At 40.3% G+C, this 20,718-nt stretch overlaps 1 protein-coding gene across 1 annotated transcript in view; it reads right to left on the minus strand.

Annotated features, from left to right (window-relative positions):
• Nucleotides 1-20,718, minus strand: part of csmd3b (CUB and Sushi multiple domains 3b) — a 416,246-nt gene that overhangs the window by 82,179 nt on the left and 313,349 nt on the right. The window contains exons 13-21 of the mRNA XM_080862956.1: nucleotides 17,580-17,762; nucleotides 16,950-17,276; nucleotides 14,392-14,586; nucleotides 11,947-12,085; nucleotides 11,365-11,552; nucleotides 8,637-8,825; nucleotides 4,270-4,386; nucleotides 3,680-3,895; nucleotides 537-725 (exon numbers count right to left, since the gene is read on the minus strand). Of these exons, the coding sequence (XP_080719082.1) occupies nucleotides 537-725; nucleotides 3,680-3,895; nucleotides 4,270-4,386; nucleotides 8,637-8,825; nucleotides 11,365-11,552; nucleotides 11,947-12,085; nucleotides 14,392-14,586; nucleotides 16,950-17,276; nucleotides 17,580-17,762 (1,743 nt within the window). The remainder of the gene's footprint in view (nucleotides 1-536; nucleotides 726-3,679; nucleotides 3,896-4,269; nucleotides 4,387-8,636; nucleotides 8,826-11,364; nucleotides 11,553-11,946; nucleotides 12,086-14,391; nucleotides 14,587-16,949; nucleotides 17,277-17,579; nucleotides 17,763-20,718) is intronic.

The following is a 20,718-nucleotide window of genomic DNA, read 5'->3' on the forward strand; positions in this document are numbered from 1 at the left end:
GGACTCGCGACAGAAAAGCCGATCAGCTGATCATTAAGCAGTTTCACGATTGAAGTAGCAGCCGGAGAGCGAGAGGCAGTCGCTTGTTAAGCTTAACGCAGAAATGCTTTACAAACATTCAGAGATGGACTTACACACTTGCTTTACTTCTCTCGGGATAACTTTGTCGGAGATGAAATGCCGGGTTGCTAGCGAAGCTCCAAATGCTATCCAGACCACCGACAGGTCCCGCATGCCACAGCCGCTCTATCACGTGATGCATACTGCTCCGACGTGCTAACGTTCTGAGGTGAGTTACGGCGTGTTGCAAGTTTTGTGAGGTGCTTTCGTGATATTTAATGGATCGGATTACATTTTTTATTTTTCTCCGATATCCGATCCAGTAATTTAGGTCAGTATCGGACCGATACGTAATATCGGATCCGTCCATCTCTAGTTTTTACTTTTATTTATTTATGATATTTGAAACAACTAGACACCCACAAACAAACAACTAGACACCCACGACACCTGACCAGTAACAATTAAACACGTACCGACACATCTAGGTAAAGGGGCGCTCCACATTCTTCGCCCGCCTCCCAGACAGATTAACTCTGGTGAACCCTCCAGGCGGTATCCCATATTACAGGAAAAAGACAAAGTGTCTCCAACACCAAAACTGTAGCCATTTCTCCTGCCGAAACGAGGCATGCCGGGGTCCTCACATGGCTCCAAAGTATATTCTGCAGAAAAAATAATAATTGAATGACACTGAACACATTACTATAAACTAACAGACAGCAGGTCAAAAGGTAAAATAACTTTTCTTTACTTCTGACTAAAAAGCCATAACCAGACACATATGTTACACATACTATCTGTAGGAGATATGACATAATTTCTGCAAGTAAATACATAAAATGTTAATGTTATTTATAGAATTCTGGAACAAGTGCATGATAATATTTGTGATTACGCAAGCAATATGAAAGAATTAGCTAAGCTAATAATGTAAATACTTACAATGAGGCCAAGATCTTGGGCTAATCTTAAATAACAATTTCGGATTAGCCAAAGGATGAATGCATGCATACATTCATGGGCATGAAGTCTCTCCCTCTCACTGGACAAGCCCTTTTAATTAATTCAGTAATTCTTGTGAAACTCTTGAATATGTAGTCTATTAAAATATAATCCTTGCATGACTGTAGGAATGAACAAGAAGGGCACGATTTCTCGATCTGAGTCGACTCCAGCACGCCCTGAGCTGAACTTGTTGAGTTTGTGTTTAGCAAGATAGAGACTCAAAGCTATTTTCAGTTGGCTAAGACTGATGATGTGATGTGTTTTTTAGGGTGTACTGCTGAAAGAAAGTGCGTGTTGAGAATTTTAACACTGCCAAGTCAAATCTCCCATGACACCTCCCATGTGTTGCACTCTGAGAGTCAGCTTATGCCATCTGGGTGGCAGTAAAATATCACTCAGTGTAGTCAGGCCACTGCTCCTTTATTACAGAGTCAGTGAGAGGGTACTGAAAGGACAGTTAGGCACAAGACCCAATCCTTTTTTTTAATCTACTTCTGGTTCTGCATGATATCATTGATGTAGGATGTTCTTAATATGATCATTATAGGTACTGTGGGCATAAAAGCCCCACCGAGCTGCTCTTCAAACCTTCTCTTTGCCACTGAGCAACAGCAAATCAGAAGACAGCATGATTGGAGGGTGGCATTAAAGAGAAAAGAGCTAAAACAGCATGTTTCTGACCTCTGATGAGGTTAGGGGCTCCTGTCTTCATCTTGTTCTTTCCCTTTCCTCACATACCATCATTTAATAGTGGATTGCTCTCAGATTAATATTGTGTAGCCATCTGCTTTTTTCTGTAGTAATTTATAAGATTACAGACGTAGTCCTCAATTTATGGAGTAAGATGTCAGTTTAGATAGTGAAAACTAAAAAACCCCATCAGAACAACAACAACAGAGTACAGCAAAACTTTTTTTTGTATTATTCATAATATTCTGTGTTTTGTAGCTCGGCACCTTTCGCACTCTTAAGTAATTTAGAGTTGAGCACACCAGTTCGTTGGTTGAGTTATTCACGTGTGGCCCAAGAAGACACATTTTTTAAAAAGTCAATAACAGCAGAAGACACAACTGAATGTTAAGATGTAAAAAGCTGGCATGAAAATAATTATCTGTTTATCTACTTGTGGGAAAACAAACAAAAAAGAAACTTTTTCAGCCCCCAAAGTATTCTGGAGGCCAATTTCTAAAACAGTTTTCAAAACCAAAGTTTATAAAATAAGTTGTTTAAGATTTTGGATACATATATTATTTTTGGCAATTTTCAGTCTGTTGTTGTAGATGATTATACATGGATAATGCTTCGTCACTGCAGATGTTACTTGACTGAGAGAATTATGTAGGCAGTGGGTGAACACGTCCAGGTCGGCCTTGCTTCTTTTTCTATGATTATGACTTGTAGAGATCTGCAAGGTTCAGTTTGAATCCCTTTTTGTTTCTTCTTCAGGAAATCTTTAGAGCTAAGTAAATCGACACTTTGGAGCAAAAGCATATCTGAACTAGCCACTAAATAGTAAGTTGGTTCAGTGGTTTTACAGCAAGGTTGTGAGATATGAAGCCAATGCAACAACGCAACTGCCATAAAACTGCATTTCCTTGAAGGTCACTTGACTCCAATGACTTCTATTGTAAAATGTTGAATTTTACACCAGACATAAATGCTAAATGCACAGTCTACTAACTGTGGTGTTGGTGTGAAGCGTTCCAAAATAATTAGCGTATAAATAACTAGGCTTTATGTGCGTTTTATCGTCGGTTTTTCTAAGATGTTTGTGCTCTTTGGTGAATCATTTTGTAGGATTTTATTTGTAGATTATTTAGCACTAATTAACTGGGTCTTCTCAGCTACTGCATGTAGTCATGGTAACCATGCCCATCTTTTATATGTAGTCTGTAGTTTAAAGAAGGCTCATTATTCTCAATATTAAACTTGTGGCCAGACAAAGCATGGTACAATGTTTGACATGGGCTGAAGAAGCACATGCAGTCTTTAAAATTAGGTAATGATCATATTCATTCATAACATATAAAATATCCAGCACTCACACTTCATCTTAAGCTTTAAACTAAAGACGTTTGTGCTTTTGTGGCTGTGAGTATGTCAGAAATTCGATCCTATGAACACTGAATATCCATTTTTATTATTTAGAAGCACTCTGTGATAAGTTGCCACATAAATGAACTTAATGGCATTTCTTTAGTGACTTTACAACCTGGCGTAAGGCTGCGACTTATAATTTACAACATTCATTTTAAGAGGCAGTAATTGTCTTTTCTGGTATAAATGTTGCTCTGCTCACTTCTCTTTAAAGAGAAGCCATAATTTCACAGTGGTGTCTGCATGAATTTCTAGGGTGAACCTGGCAAAAGTCCAGCTTGACTATTTTATTTTATTTTATTTTACTGGCACAATTCACACAGCAAGCTGTTACATGACTGTTTTGCATTTAGTTATGTTTCATAATCTCAAACATTTCAACATTTGCAACATTACAGCATTGTTCCAGTGAGCAAATTAAGACAAACAGAAACCCTTGAAGTGACTAAACTGAGGGTAAAACTGAATGTAGACTCGCTGGATTGAAATGAAAAACTCCAGTAAGGAAAGTTACCCGAGAAAGTTATGTTGAAGCCCTCATATGAAATGGAAAAGTCAGAGATGAATCGCAACTGGGCTTTGAAGTTGCCATAGAGACCAGCATTGATGTTGCTAGGCAACTCGTTGCCGGTCAGACGAGCCAGAGGTTGCAGGAAACTCCCATTCTCCGTAACCAAGAGGTAGTCATGTTGGTCCTCCAGGTGAAAAGAACTGAACTGAAACTGGACTCCTGTTAGAGACACAAGCACAGACGAGTCAGAAGACAGACAAAGTTTGCTTTATCCTCAGATGGTTCATGCACCTCGACTTATAATTTGTATGAGTCATTATACTGGGACAGCAGCATATTCAAACTTTAATCAGTGACGATTTATTTTTGAGATCATTATTTTATTTGACTTTATTTTGGCAACATTTTACTTTTGACATTGCTTTCACCAAATTGCCTCCAAATGGCGCCTGAATATTTTATAAGCCACAGAAAACAATGTATGTTTGTGGATGTAGCATAGCAGCAACTGAACCACTGAGCTTGCTGTACTGTGTCACACTCTGTCTGTCTCTATTAAGGAGTGTGGATCTCTGTGTATGTGTGTCTCTTGCCTTTCCCGTGGCTGACTTCAACGGTCCAGGTACAGTTGAGAGATGAAGGGTAGCTGTCTGGATAGCCGGGACTAAGGATGGTACCCCAGGGACCTCTAACATCCCCACCACATAGAGCTGGATAGATTGAGAGAGACAGAGTGGGGGGAGAGAGGCAGAGGGAGGGAGATGAGCAGAGACAGGGGATGGAGGCAGAGAGAAGGTTAGCATCAGATTGTTGATAGCTAAAACAGATAATGTTTCCCTGTGGACCTTTAATACCACTTCTATAGTACGTACACACAAGCATACCCACACGCAAATGCTGCAAGAGGGGCAGAGGAAGACGGAGCAAAGGGGAGAGAGGGAGCATGAGAGAGAGACGGGGAGACATTTTCTCAGAAGTGGGTAGCAAGGTCTGCATGCAGTGTGAGCTCCAAACGTGTGTGCTTTCACACGTTGGGGAGTAGGAAAACACTGTTTCACTGTGTATTCCCTTACAACTTTCCTTTAAATGTTGAAGTCATATTTTTCAGATTTATTCCTCCCACTGTTGCACAGACATAAAATAATGACATAAATAATGTAAAATCTGCCACACACTGCACTGGAATGATAAATAATGCATCATTTGTTGTTTTTGTGGTATATTTTAATGTTCTTGAAACAAACCAACGCCTAACAATGATTAGCGACACAGATGACTGTTATTCCTTAAAAAGGTGAATAACACCAGTGACAAAAGCTATGTGGGTTTTTTTTTCCTGTTTACAGAAATGGTGAGTTGAACTGTATGCCATTTATGCAAATTTGGTGATCTCTTCAATTTGTAGATTGTCTGCCAGGTACGGTGACTGTGACCACAATGCTCTGCATAGTACAAAAAGTGGCATGCTCACCAGACTGTAGCAGGTCTTGCATAAATATGGGAGGATTCTTGGTAGCCTGGATTCAGACAGGCTTTCTATGGACCTCGACATGCTCACATGCAGGTCCACTTGTGTGTCTGTAGTTTTTATGCACTAAATGATAGTTATTTCTAGCAGAACAGCAAATGCACATCTGTTTTGTTCAGTAACAACCTCCAGCTTCAAGATCCATATGGCTAACTTGATATTGCTGCAGTGATTAACCACAACCTCACAATCATACTGTGTTTCATTGCCTTTTTGCAAAGACAAGTTCAGATGTTCAGACTAGTTTCGCTGAATATTACATACATCAATCATCTGATATAGTTAGAGCTACTACCTAAAAGGCAAGGTTTATTGTTATATAACTAGTGGCCATCTGAACAATAACTGTGTGGAGGAGAAATCTGAAATATATTTGCAAGATTTTGTCGCTTTGCAATTCAGTGTCAGGAAACTGAGACATAAGCCGAAGAAAAACAAGGCTGGAATAATTTTTTATGTTACGTTTCCACAACATTAATGCTGCGTAATAGGTACATTGATTGTGTGCAAGAACTGTAAAATGTCCTTTGTCTGAAATATTTTTTCGGTTGAGTTTTATTCCAAGTGATTCAAGTCAGTGGTATTCGATGCAGTGAAGCAGGACAAATGTTTCCTGGAGACTACTTAAAACATTCAGAATCTCACAGCATGGCCACACTATGACCCGTGCTTGTGCCGAGATGCAGAGTTCAGACCAGGTCCAGAAAAGATTGGAAATGGCCGTAGCTCACTCTATGCATACTAATGCACGCAGACAGTATGTTGCCAGGTGCTCAATTTTTTGTTGCTCCACTTGCTTCATCTTACACTGGCCTGGCCGAACAGTCATTTTCTTTCACAATGCAGCTATAAAATGCCGTAAAAAGGAGTAAAAGAAGCAGGCAGAGGGTCAATCCTGAAAGTTCTGCTGAAATTTCTGTGAACAGGACATTTTACCAGGAATTGTAGTGTGGAGCAGAAAACCACCAAATCTGACAACTACACCCCAGCTCAAATCTGTACAAACCCTTCCTTTGCTTCTTTTCTTGCTCACTCTTGCTGTAACTGCTACAACATATCAGGAATTGAAAATGTGCTCAAATCACAACAGGGGATCACTAACTTTACACTGAGCCACTGTGGTTTTAACACCAGCACCGAAAACAAGAGGAATGAGAAGTCAGGAGTGAGAATATTTCCAAACTAAACAAACACATAGATTCAAGCATACACTCGCACACATATAGAGCGCTATTAATTATTAACATTTTCTGCCACAAGTTGTTTATTTTGAAGGCTGGCCTGTGTGAGAAATTTGAAACACCGCATCAGATTTTTCTTTTTCCCCATTCACTTCATTCTTTCGCCCTCTGCCTTTTAGATCTGCCTTCAAATGCCTGGTCAAATACAGTATGTACTGCACTGCTGCAGAGGTCTGCAATGGTGAATACTTGCATCAAACAAATCTTTCAGCTAATAAGGTTAACATATATACAAGTAACCTCTGTGACCCCAAAGCCTACCCTTCAGAATTCTCAAAATGCTCAGTTTAAGAAAGTTTTTTCTTTTCCGCTTCTAATGTCGGTATGATATGATTATAACAGTCATGTCAAAGGCACTGCTCTCACCGTCAATGCATACAGACCTATTTTTCTTGTTTTCTTCAGCAGCCATTTAGAAGAAAGCTGGCTCAAAGGGAAGGGCAGAGGGGCAGTAATGGCTTTTATCAGTAACGCAGGCTCAGAGACTTTACAAAGGTCTTGTGCGAAATAAATTATTTGAACTGTGAATCGTGTAAAACTACTCCAATGGACCCTAAGAATAAAAAACATGGACCTGGAAATGGGCATAATAGGTCCTATTCAAGTATAAATAGCACATATATGTTCGCTTCAAAAACTAAGCCATTGTGCTCGGCTGGCTGGGGTGATATTACTGTTATGTCTTCCATATTACATTATATACTTACTTGCCCTCATCTCTTCAAATGTAGAGTATGACGAACATTTGGTTTCTTGAAAAGCTTTCAAGGCTGAGTCGGCTGCCTTTGGTGATGTCTTGCTTGAATTTAATGTGCACTAGTTGTCAGTCATCACTCTATCCCATTTCTTACCAACCGCAGAAGCAAATAGTTCGTACACTTGTATGGGCACATATTGTGTAAACACCGTCTAACGGCTTTCAGTCTGCAAATTCCAGGCAGCCTGCTTGATGTTTGTATGCTCAAACTGCCTCCTAGGAGGAAACTGCTGCCAGTCCCAGGAACAGTGCAATTCAAATGTGGTTCACAAGTGAATGAGCCAATAAGCCGAACCAAGCGAGCCAACGCATAACCGATGCAGCAGTGTTGCATCTTTCTCTTCACCCACCCCTCCTGCTCCACCATCGTAATACGAGAAAGAGTGAGACAATCACTGAGAAAGAGGGAGAGACAGACAGGTTTCCCTACTCTCCCTACCTAACCCCACCCCCAACCCCCACCAACCTCACCCCTCCCAATTCATTTGAGAGAGAAGAGAGAGGATGTGACAGCCAACACAGGCTCTCGTCAACCTTACCTCAAACATTCCTGTGTTCGTGGTTCAGGCAGGAGAGGAGGTGACAGGAGGCACATGGATAAAAGCGCCGCACACACACAAGCGCGCACACACAAGCGCACACGCACGTACACAGTGCACATGCGTGCGCACACAGACACGAACACATGCACAGTACTTGCCCACAGATCTCTAATCTTCTCCTCAAATCATCTCCTATCAGCCACAGCAGCCTTCACTGCAAATTGTTCCTGCGTGTGTGTGTGTGTCTATGTGATCAACCAGTGGTGTGACTCAGCTCCCCAAACAGCGATGGTGGCTCAACTTCTCCCCTTTTACACACACCTCATCCACTTTGTGTCTTTTGTAATGGATAAGGCAGATAATCTGCTTTTGTCTGAAAAATGTTTTGGTCTATAGAAGTGATTATGACTTCGGTGGACTGTCTGATCATTCATGAGCAGTGGATACTTATACTGTAAAATATCCTTACCAGGACAGCAGCAAAGCTGACCTTGTGCTGCATTGTGAATGTGCTACCACAGAGCAGACTGCGCATATTGTCCAGTGTCTATATAACACTATGTCCAGCATTAAGACAAATGCTTCCCTTTTATTTAATGAACCTTATTATTGAATTAGATGTAAAATATAGTGCTGTTATAATAATAATGCACAATAAAACAAAGCAAATCATTTTATCCTGTGAGTGTATCTAGCAGGGAATAGCTGCCCATTCCTACATAAGATACTAATACCGTCAATGCCAAATAAAAGGAAACAATCTTCTTTTTCTGAGTGAGCAGAGAATCAGCTTTTGCTCTAATGGAGAAGAACATTTAACAAACTTGCATGAGGTGTAACATTTTCCACAGTACACTCTGTTCTGAATTAGAAGCTCTTTTGAAATATTTACCATCACATGTAGGTAAGGGGTGGCTCCACCAGTGGTTCTTCTCGCACACTAGCGGCTCCTCATGATTGAGTCTATAACCAGAGTCACAACCAAACGACACCGTGGAGCCGATGGAAAAATCCTGTCCGTACCGAATACCGTTGACAGGGATGCCGGGGTCCAGACACGAGTAGCTGTCCACTGTGACGCCTGACAAAAAGAGTCACTTTGTTTGATTCAAAAATCATTTGAACATTACATGTTACATTAGATAAACAAAAATACAAAAATATGCAGTGCAAGGTAGACTGTTTGTTGTTTGATTATCATCATGGTAGTCCTGGTGACAGCCACTGAGGTGAGAACCACAACAGAAGTGGTTTTGTTTACCTTCTCAAGTGTTTACATGCCATCTGCTGTCAAATTGAACATGCACTTCAGATAAAAATGAAGGTGGAGTTTGAAGATGCTGGCGGTCTACGCCATTAGTACTGAGTAAATGGAAGAAAAACAAGGGGGTGGATGGGTGGGTGGTTTGGGGTCTTCTTGCTTTTAACTCAGAGTTTAAAGTATATCTATCTTCTGTACAAACAATTAATGCTTTCATGTTTTGTTGAAAAATTCAGTTCAGGTGCCTGGGCACCTTACTTTGGAGATTTTCTGGTCACACCCAACTGGGAGGAGACGCTGGGGTAGACTCTGAACCCAGTGGAGAGACTGCACATATCTCATCTGGCCTGGGAACACTTTGGAGTCCTCCAGGAGGAACTGGGGAGCCTGTGGCTTGAATACCCTGCTCATGCCAGTGCCAGCAACACCCAAATTCAATTTCTTTGTGGTCTAATATCTCATATGCATTACAGCTGGTGTGAACCAAACAGAGGATGATGTCTAATTTTTAGTAGTGTGATATTGTGAGATCATGGAGACCTAGTGTGAATGTGGTCAGAAGCATACTTTTAAGAATTTGTCTAAAAATACACAATATACAGTGGGGCAAAAAAGTATTTAGTCAGCCACCGATTGTGCAAGTTCCCCCACTCAAAATGATGACAGAGGTCAGTAATTTGCACCAGAGGTACACTTCAACTGTGAGAGACAGAATGTGAAAAAAAAATCCATGAATTCACATGGTAGGATTTGTAAAGAATTTATTCGTAAATTAGGGTGGAAAATAAGTATTTGGTCACCTCAAACAAGGAAAATCTCTGGCTCTCACAGACCTGTAACGTCTTCTGTAAGAAGCTTTTCTGTCCCCCACTCGTTACCTGTATGAATGGCACCTGTTTGAACTCATCATCTGTATAAAAGACACCTGTCCACAGCCTCAAACAGTCAGACTCCAAACTCCGCCATGGCCAAGACCAAAGAGCTTTCGAAGGACACCAGGAAAAGTATTGTAGACCTGCACCAGACTGGGAGGAGTGAATCTACAATAGGCAAGCAGCTTGGTGTGAAAAAATCAACTGTGGGAGCAATCATCAGAAAATGGAAGACATACAAGACCATCGATAATCTCCCTCGATCTGGGGCTCCACGCAAGATCTCATCCCGTGGGGTCAAAATGATCATGAGAACGGTGAGCAAAGATCCCAGAACCACACGGGGGGACCTGGTGAATGACCTGCAGAGAGCTGGGACCAAAGTAACAAAGGTCACCATCAGTAACACACTACAACGGCAGGGAATCAAATCCCGCAGTGCCAGACGTGTTCCGCTGCTGAAGCCAGTGCATGTCCAGGCCCGTCTGAAGTTTGCCAGAGAGCACATGGATGATACAGCAGAGGATTGGGAGAATGTCATGTGGTCAGATGAAACCAAAGTAGAACTTTTTGGTATAAACTCAACTCGTCGTGTTCGGAGGAGGAAGAATACTGAGTTGCATCCCAAGAACACCATACCTACTGTGAAGCATGGGGGTGGAAACATCATGCTATGGGGCTGTTTTTCTGCCAAGGGGACAGGACGACTGATCCGTGTTAAGGACAGAATGAATGGGGCCATGTATCGTGAGATTTTGAGCCAAAACCTCCTTCCATCAGTGAGAACTTTGAAGATGAAACGAGGCTGGGTCTTCCAACATGACAATGATCCAAAACACACCGCCCGGGCAACAAAGGAGTGGCTCCGTAAGAAGCATTTGAAAGTCCTGGAGTGGCCTAGCCAGTCTCCAGACCTCAACCCCATAGAAAATCTGTGGCGGGAGTTGAAAGTCCGTGTTGCTCGGCGACAGCCCCAAAACATCACTGCTCTCGAGAAGATCTGCATGGAGGAATGGGCCAAAATACCAGCTACTGTGTGTGCAAACCTGGTAAAGACCTATAGTAAACGTTTGACCTCTGTTATTGCCAACAAAGGTTATGTTACAAAGTATTGAGTTGTATTTTTGTTATTGACCAAATACTTATTTTCCACCCTGATTTACGAATAAATTCTTTACAAATCCTACCATGTGGATTCATGGATTTTTTTTCCACATTCTGTCTCTCACAGTTGAAGTGTACCTCTGGTGCAAATTACTGACCTCTGTCATCATTTTAAGTGGGGGAACTTGCACAATCGGTGGCTGACTAAATACTTTTTTGCCCCACTGTAAAATATATTTAACAAAGTATCTTCATATGAATGGATCAGTTTTAAATGCACGTGTATTTTTCATTTTTTTGTGTAAAATTTGCAGCTATAAATGCATATGCACATGTGCACATACTATATGTGCATAGATATATAGTGTATGCATCTAACTTACTTTCATAGAGTATTCTGAAGCCAGCATTTGACCGGCTGTTATCAGTGGTAAACAGCAGATAAAGAAAGTTGCTGCTGCTGAAAAGGAACTGGGGGACTTGGGTGCCATTGAAGGAGCCAACCAGAGGAGACAGGAGGTTTGGACCATCATGGATCTCCAAGAAGTCATAACCCAGTTCTGTCTGGAACCTGTGAAGATAAAATGTCAGGACATTATATTATAGCTGATTGTGATTTAAAAACACTGATGAGATAATGAAAAGTTCTTTAAAGGTTTCACATCATTTACAGGTTTTGGAGCCAATTTTTTCACCATAAATACACTTTACAATTCGTAAACAACAGTCTATGTCTCGGCTCTACCAGCAGTTCACAGCCCAGAGAAAACATCATTTGAACAAAAATATTGCCTGCCTTCCTAGTCAAAAGACAGCTTTGTCAAAAATTTACAGCCTAGAGAATTATGAGTCATGTGATATTGTAGGCGAATGTCCATAAACTTTAAATCTTGTAAATCTTCATTCTTGCTTGTTCAAAGCTCTTTCTAATATTCAGAATCAAAGAGTTACTGTATGCCACCCACCTGTCAAATGTGATTTTGATGGCACGTCCAGGTTCTGCTTCAATCACCCACTCACAGTTAAGGGAGTCTTTGTAATAACCAGGCCACCCAGGAGATAATATCACTCCACTTGGAGCCGAATAGTGGCCTCCACATGGGGCTGTGAGGGGAGAATAAAGAGGCAAGTGAGAGAAGAAGTACAGGACACCCAATGTGTCCAAGTACAAATTAATGTATAACAAAAGAAATTACAATACTGTGCAAAAGATTTGAGTCGCTGCTCACTTGCAGTAATACACTGAAACATGTAAATGATAGAAGTCCAGTGTATAAGGCAAAAACAGAGTGTGTACAATTCTAATAAAGTAGAAAGTCAATATTTGATCATCTTCATTCATCAGCACAACCTGAACTGACTTAGTCAAGCTTTATTGTAATTTCTTACAGTGGTCATTTAGAAGTAGACATTCAACCCCACACTGCTTGAATAATGTTGAGGTCCAGGCTCTGGGGAGACCAATACATGACTGATACTAAAATGCAGCCCTAAACCACGACAGAGCCTCCACTGTGGGTGTGACACTTTCATCTGACCTCCTCTGGATATATTGATGCGTCATTCAAGTCCTGTTTCAGGTCTTTATTGGATTTTATTTCATATTTCTTCAGGACATGACTTTAAATCATCTAATGTAGATCATTTTTAGTCACTTCAGTTTTTGTCCTCCACTTGTCCAGTTTCCTCAGTTTTTTTAAGGGCAGACTGTACACCATGCTATGCCAAGTTTTTAGCTAATAGTGCTTTTTGAATCATCTCGCTGATGTCAAAATGCTATTTTGTGCTGGTCAGTTGTGTTGTCTTTTGTTGGTTTTTTTTGGGTTTTTTTTAAGATTCAATTAATAAATGATGGGTGAGTGTTGCACAGTACTGTATATTTAGTCAAGTTTAGCAAATCAGGCCCACCTGCTACTAATAAGTAGGTATTTTTATATTTATATTTACATTTTTATCGTTTTTCTTTTTTACATTGGAGTTGTGCAAAAGCATAACTTCAATTTTACTATTTATTTTGAAGACAGTGGACTTCTGTGGACTTCATAATCTTGGGTCAAAAGGAAACACGATTTCCACACTTCTTTTTTCTTTGAGCTGCAAAAAAGTTCTATTATGTTCACCAGCTGGACACTAACACTGTTGGCTTTTGGCTGACAGCAAGCTGAAAAATGAAAAATCTGCTAAAATATTTATTGAAAATGAGGGAAAGAGAAGAGAACAGTTTTATGCATATAAGTTAACTTGTCAGTGCGATTAACATTTTCCACACTAGACACGGGTATTTGATGCTTTGGCCAAATAGCATATACATAGCATACTGTAGGTTTAATTACCATTTAAATACTCCAAAAAACATGCAACAGATTCAGATTCTTGCCCTTGACAGAGATTCTGATGAAGCAACCCACAGCTTTGAATATTTAATAAAAATAAAGATAAATTGTGTGCTCAGAAATATGTCTACAGTACATGATGCAAGGCTAACATAAATTATTCATATTATGTAAATATACACGAACACTTAAAAGGAACATGAACAATCACTCAACAGTTATTACAATGTAGTATTAGCCTAGAGCCATTCTGCTGCACTCTTTTTTTCCAAGTTTATTTAAACTTTAACTAAGTGTCTCAAGTCAATTTGTTCTAGTCTGTACCTCCTGAATACAAGTAATTGGATTTTCTATCCAAGTGGTTATAGACACACATTAGATACAATGGATCTTGGGACTTTAAATGACCTGGAGCATAATTAACACAACCCTTCTTTGTACTATCAAAGGCTCTGTCACCAATAGCTGTGTTGAAAATATCTTGAGCTAATTATATTTACCACTGGAGCAATCTCAAAAGCACTTGTGCTCTAGCGAACATCTCTTCATTCCGTTTGAGAATCGCAGGTCAACTTCGCATTTTACTTTTCTGTACTCAACAACTTTTACAGAAGCTGTTGATTACACTCTGAACTTATGCGACTTTACTTTAAGGTAATAATATAATCGAATAATATAAATAACTTCAGGCAAAGTGCTGCGCCGCGACTTTACTTGACATTTAAAGAAGTCACAGTTCTGTTTAACACATTCACATAGTGTCCAGTGTCTTTACTTTCACTTTTAGCTGCCGGTCATCTCTGCTGCACTCCTTCCACACAGAGAGAATTTTAAATTGCCAAGTACTTCTACAGACAGAATGTTGGTAAGCTATTAGCTATTTGTGTGGCAGCAGTTTATTAACAGTTATTTCCCTGGGTGTTTAGGTTAACTGGCCACCTCCATATTTTTCCTTCTGTTGAACTGACAGGATATAATTTCTGCCTCCACAGAGTTTTTACAGCATTAATGATGAGATCTTGGATAGCATATTGTTCCCTAGTTAATAGTTTAAGCAGCAATCCAGCCAATATTTACCTTCACATTTAGGAATAGGCCCACTCCACATGACTTTTCCTCTTTCTAACTGACAGGAGATGGTCTCAGTTCCTTGGGTTTTGATAAAACCGTCCTCACAAACCACAGAGATGGAGCTGCCAAGCTGGAAGCTATCTCCAAAGCGGCGAGCGTTGATGGGAATGCCAGGGTCTGGGCACTCATTATGGCCAAATGCTGTGGTAAAAAAGTTACAAGGAGACACAGATATGATGAGGGAGATATTGGAGACTAGCGCTTCACATAGAGAGACAGACACACACACGAGAAATGTTATTAAAGAATATGAGACCTATACTTTACAGCCATTCACAGGCTATTTTGCTCATCATTTTGATGAAATATTTCAGAAGTGATGATGCAGATCTATATGCTGCTACTTGAAGTCTTCTGCTGTTCGGTCCTTGCCAGCATAATATCTAAAATTTCTTTTGTCTGTTTTATGCTCCCGTCATGTTGTTTGCACATATGATCATTGCTCATAATACAGTATGTTTGCTTGATGCTTTATATGCATCTGCTCCTGATAAAAGGCAAAGTCCAGCCTATGAATGCTCATGTTTTGCCAGTTGAAGCAGCTTGGTGTTTTTAGTTGATAAAGAATTAAAGATGCAGTCATAGAAAAAAAAATAAAGTCATATACACAAAATGATGTGAGATGATATCGCAAATAGAGTGTGAGAAAACTCGTGGACAGAACACTTTGGCAGATATGTTTGCCGTCAAACCCAGCCTGATGCAAAGATCAATATCAATTTCCATTTCTGTTGCCCGGGATCCAGACGTGTTTTGCCTAAATTAGCTCAAAGACTGCAAGCGGGGGCAAGATCTTTTTTGGTGTACATGCTGTATCCTGATGTCTTATAAGCTAGTCAACAACGCATCACATAGATTTTGATCAGCTCCAAAGATTTGCACAGATGACAACAATGTAAGGGAGACGGAGCTTCTAACTGCGGGTAAAATTCTAATGTCTATTCTAATGCAGGTTAAAGAGTCACGATATGATGTTTAAAAAAAGACCATTTATGAATTTTTGGAGGATTAATTTTTTTTCACTTTTGACGGAAATAGGCTGACTGTTTCCTCTTGTTTCAAGTCTTTCAAGCCTAAATACATCCTGGACCTCTCTATGTACTGGACGCACAGAGATGAAAATGGTATCCATCTTGTCATCTGAGTCTACGTTTGACAACAAACAAGCAAAAAATTGCCCAAAAATGTTCCTTTAAAGCTTCTCTTGCCTTTGCAAGTACTTTGTTCTGCAACCTACACCTCTATTCTTAGCTGCTATAATAATCACAGGACCTCTCTTCTATAACCCGTTGTCTTCAGCGCTACTGAAACTTCTAGTTGGGAGTGAATTAAAAGAGCTTTATCTAAATCAAACTGAAATATTTACTACATGGTTTTCAACATCTTGGTTAGAAGTTATGCCAAGATTTACATGGAGCTCTTTGCAGATGTCTTGAGCCACCCCTCATTTACGTTGCTAGGAAAATAGGGAATATGTACAGCGATTTACTGTAAAGTGCAAACATACATCCAAATGAAGCATATAAAGCAAAACCACACTTGTTTGTACAATCCTAATGGCCCTGGAAGTCAAAATTTGGTATGGTCACCAACACAAGTAAGCAAACTAGTTTTCTAGGCTTCTTGAAGGACATTTAAGGCTCTTCTTTGGATGTTGGCTGCTTTTTGTTCTGTTCTCTGTCAAGATGATGCCACAATGCTTCAACAATTTTTAGGTCAGGTCTCTGGGGAGGCTGATCCATGACTGATAGAGTTCCACTGTCTCTTTTTTCCAGGTATTATTTTACTGCATTGGGATTGTATTTGGGACCACTGTCATGGTGAAAAATGAAGCTGTTACAGGTGTTCAGATCATTTCCAGATGGTACTGAATAGTGATGGTGCTTTTCTGCATTCATAATACCAATAATTTTGATAAGATCCCCAACATCACTGGATGAAATGAAGCCCCAAACCATGAGGTTTGCGTTACGTCGGTTCATCATTTGAGTTAGTGCTTTTTTATGCTTGAATTATTTATCGGTCAGTCTCAAGTAACTTTCCTCTGATAATGGCCAAGTACAAGGATAGGAGTGAAAATGAATGAAAGAAACACAGCCTATTGTCCAAAGGAAAACCTTGAAAGACCTTCAGAAAGCCTGGAGAACTAATGCTCAAGATCACTTTAAAGATCACTTTACAAGAAAGTCTGACTCCTTGGAAGCAAAATATAATGAAATGAGTGATGGCCCAAGAGTTCTGCAGAGTACTGTGTAAAGTGTAATCATATATATATATATATAGCACTATATTGCTTCAAAATTAACAGTGCCTTTATTTCTGTGTTTCTGGGGTTTGACCTTTGCAAATGAAAAAAAATATGACTATAAATTAAATTTCAGATTTCAAGCTTAACTTGGATTTCGTTCATGTGAAGCATTTTATGATAATTCTATTTTTAGCAGAGAAAACAAAGTTGCTCATTTGCCTAGATTTAGGCCAAAGAAAGAGGATGGAATACATACTACTGTATGTGATATTAAATCCTCTTCCTGACATAGAGTGATCAGCCTGAAACTCCAGCCTCAGTGTGTTGGTATTAGACGTCAGATGGGAGGGACTCTCAGCTCCAGAGAACCTCCCAATGACCGTGGCATCATTTGTCTCGCCATCTTTCACTGTTAGGGAATCATAAGGTGCCTCAAGGTCAAAGTCATTAAATGCCAAGTGTATTCTGGAGCCCGGATCTGATTGGATGAGCCAAACACAGTTCATGTTGTTCCCATAGCCTTCTGGGTAATCCGGTGAGAGGACGGTTCCTGAGGGAGCAGTGAAGTTGGACATGCAGGGGACTGTGGGAGGAAGAGAAGTACAAAATCACAGACAGTAACAGACAGAGAGACAGACAATTTTCAGAAAGCATATGAGGGAGGGGAAAGGCATACAGGGAGAGAAATTTTCTGTTAAATATTCATCTCCACAGCGTCATCGGTCATCATGCGCCCCAGGCCATAATAAACTCTGTACTGTCGCCTCAGTGACAGGTCACAATGAAATTTATCAACATCACAGCAGTGCACATGCCACATTTTTTTTAGTTCAATCCAATGCTGTCATATACCTGAAAATCAATTACAAATAATTCTAACACTTACATATGCATATAGGGATATTTGCAGACCACTGATTGTTGTCTTGGCAGGAGATCGTTTTTTCTCCAATCAGCTCAAACCCAAACTGGCATTCAAATCTCAGGATTCCTCCATTTGAAAAGTTGTCACCTTCTCTTATTCCATAGAGAGGAGTTCCAGGGTCTCCACAACTCTCTTTGTCTATTTCTGGAATGACACAGATTCAAAAGAAGACATGAACAGCAGCATGGTCCCCAAAGACGGCTATAAACAGTCCATGTTGACAGGAATCCTAACCTAAACCGTTACGATCATATGCTATACACTTCAGTCACTGTGAAAAAACAACCCATAAAAAGATAACATGAAAAATGGCAAAAAAAATCCAGCTGCCAAGTAGATGAAACATAAAGTAATTTGATCATTCAGCATGAAAAGAAGAAAAAGAGTAGCACATACCAAAGGAAAACTGAAGAAAGAGCTGGGACTGACATAAAGTGCTCACTACATACAGCCCAGCAATAGAAAACAACTTTACTGAGACAATTTGTGAGTACTGCAGTCACAGAGGTTGCCAAACTTGGTCAAAGTGTTGGGAAAATTTAGTGAAACTAGCTACTTGTTTACAATCATTACTTGATTCTTATTTGCATTATTTACATATCACTTTTGTAATACTTCTATCATCATTTGTTTTTTTTACAAGATCTTGCCTGTAACCCATGACTGTACAATCTGACAGCAGTAGAGCAGCGGTCCCCAACCTCTGGGCCACGGACCAGTACTGATCTGTGAGTCGTTTGGTACTGGGCTGTGAGAGGTGAGGCTTGGGCGTGAAATTTATGGTTTTCGGGGGTTTTATTGTTATTTTTAAATCGTTTTTATTGTTAACTCAGTTTCCCTGGGTTTTTTCCAATGTGCTATGAATAAATCATCTTTTTTGGCATTGGTTTTATTTTGTTGTATTTATCCGCGACACCTTAAAGGCCGGTCCGTGAAAATATTGTCGGACATAAACCGGTCCGTGGCACAAAAAAGGTTAGGGACCGCGGCAGTAGAGGACACCTTGGGTCACGTGGACGGTACTTTTGAAGTAGTTTTTGGTGTTATGAAGAAACTCAAGGGTGACAAGACACTGTAAACTTTAGACCTTATATCTGCAACTCAGCTTTACACCTGTTACTTCAGTTTTGTCACTTAAGCTAAATTATAAATTAACTGTTTTTGACAGTCAGCACACCGAGTGTTTCTTCCCAGAGTCTGGCCTTAACAACATTTGTGCAACCATGCAGTGCTATCAGTCTCAAATCCTCCGTGGTTATCTTACTGTGTTGTGCAACACTATGTCATGCTACAAGAGCTCATCATCCATTTTGAACAGAAACACACTGCCAACTGAATCTAGTCTTACTCGAAGGTGATTGGCTCTTGTTTCGCTGAGTCAGGCGAATTTCTGAAATGCGTCTGCTTCTCAGTTCATGTAGCCTGGAGCAGATTTTGTATCCCTCTCTTTCTGTTTCCTCCTTCCCCTGAGTTTGCAAGTATTCATGACACATCTTTTTTTTAACATTGACTCTGACCATAAGGTTGGACAGATCCTTCTTCTGATTCTACATAACGGCTCCACTGTGTCACCATAACTCTTTATAATATGTTGTATACGGGATATCAGGAAACATACTTTCTATTTTCCCAGCCTTCCTCTCCTTTAATCCCCTGCTCTGCTTTCCTGTTTTCAGCATTATTTACAGGAGTGGCCCATGGCACGAAGCAAAGGTGTGTGTCTTTTTGAGTGTGTGCGCATTTCTGTGTGTTTCACTGTTGCTGCGAATGTGTGTCTCGGTGTGCGTGCTTGTGATGTATTGCATTAATTTCCATCATGACATCGTCTTTATGAGACCCACAGACTCAACCAATCACAGCCTGCCTAACACACTTGCTTGCACGTGAACACACACACACACACACACACACACACACACACACACACACACACACACGCGCAAAGACACCTAGCGAAGGAATTGAGAACAAATTACTTTGGAGAGAAAGCGGCACGCTGTCGGAACATTCCTGTATTGCTACTGCTTTTCTTCCTCACATGCACACACACACACACACACACACACACACACACACACACACACACACACACACACACACACACACACACACACACACACACACACACACACACACACACACACACACACACACACACACACACAGTACAGTACATGCATGCAACACACAGAGACTTAAACAAACCCAATCCCCCATATGCAGTCAGTGTCTTCCTTTGCATCATACACACCGATACACACACACACACACACACACAATCATATTGTGCTTGTAACAACAAGGCTGACAGATTCACAAAGGGGATTAGACTCCTCAAAGAGTATCTAAGAGTGTGAGTGAATATGTAACTTCTACATTATGTCTGGATTGCACATTTAGCTAAATTCCAATTCACACCATATTGTCCACAAAAATACATACCCTGATGAGGTACAACAATAAAACCAGTGGCAAAAAAGAGTGAATAACACAGATCAAACCTTTCGTCCAGGCATTTACTGTAGGTTGATGTTAACTGTACAAGTAACTCCCATCTAAACACATGCCTGCAGCCAGCAAAACACCATAAAAAAGATCCATAGGTGTTACTCAGGTTCTGTAAGAACACGAGTCCCATCCCTAGAGGTCCTGTATCCATGACCTTGTGGGTCAGAGTCATTTTGGTGTGACAAGTATGACCTACACAGTATTAAGCAGGTGGTTTCCATCTTCTTTGGTAAATACAGGCACGTACAGACACACAGGCACACATAAAAGGGTAGTGTGCAAAATACACTACCTATTCCATATCTGAAAGAATAAGCTAATAGATTTTGGAAGGGATAATGAGACTGAGGGAAAAACTTTATTGGCTGTTTCTCATTTGTGACAACTGTAAAATGTGCTTTAAGGCTTTGTTGCTAATGGTGAATGAATGCGTAATGTATCATATGCATAATCTAATCTCTGCAAACTGTTTCTTTCAACTGGAGGCTGCCGCTGTTCTGCTATAACAGAGGTCACAAAATAAGAGCATTAAACCCATTAAACCACAACAAATAATAATCCAAGGAAGCTTTTATAGCAACGGAAAAGAGAG

This window comes from Rhamphochromis sp. 'chilingali' (genome assembly GCF_963969265.1).
Source record: "Rhamphochromis sp. 'chilingali' genome assembly, chromosome: 17".
Lineage (NCBI taxonomy): Eukaryota > Metazoa > Chordata > Actinopteri > Cichliformes > Cichlidae > Rhamphochromis > Rhamphochromis sp. 'chilingali'.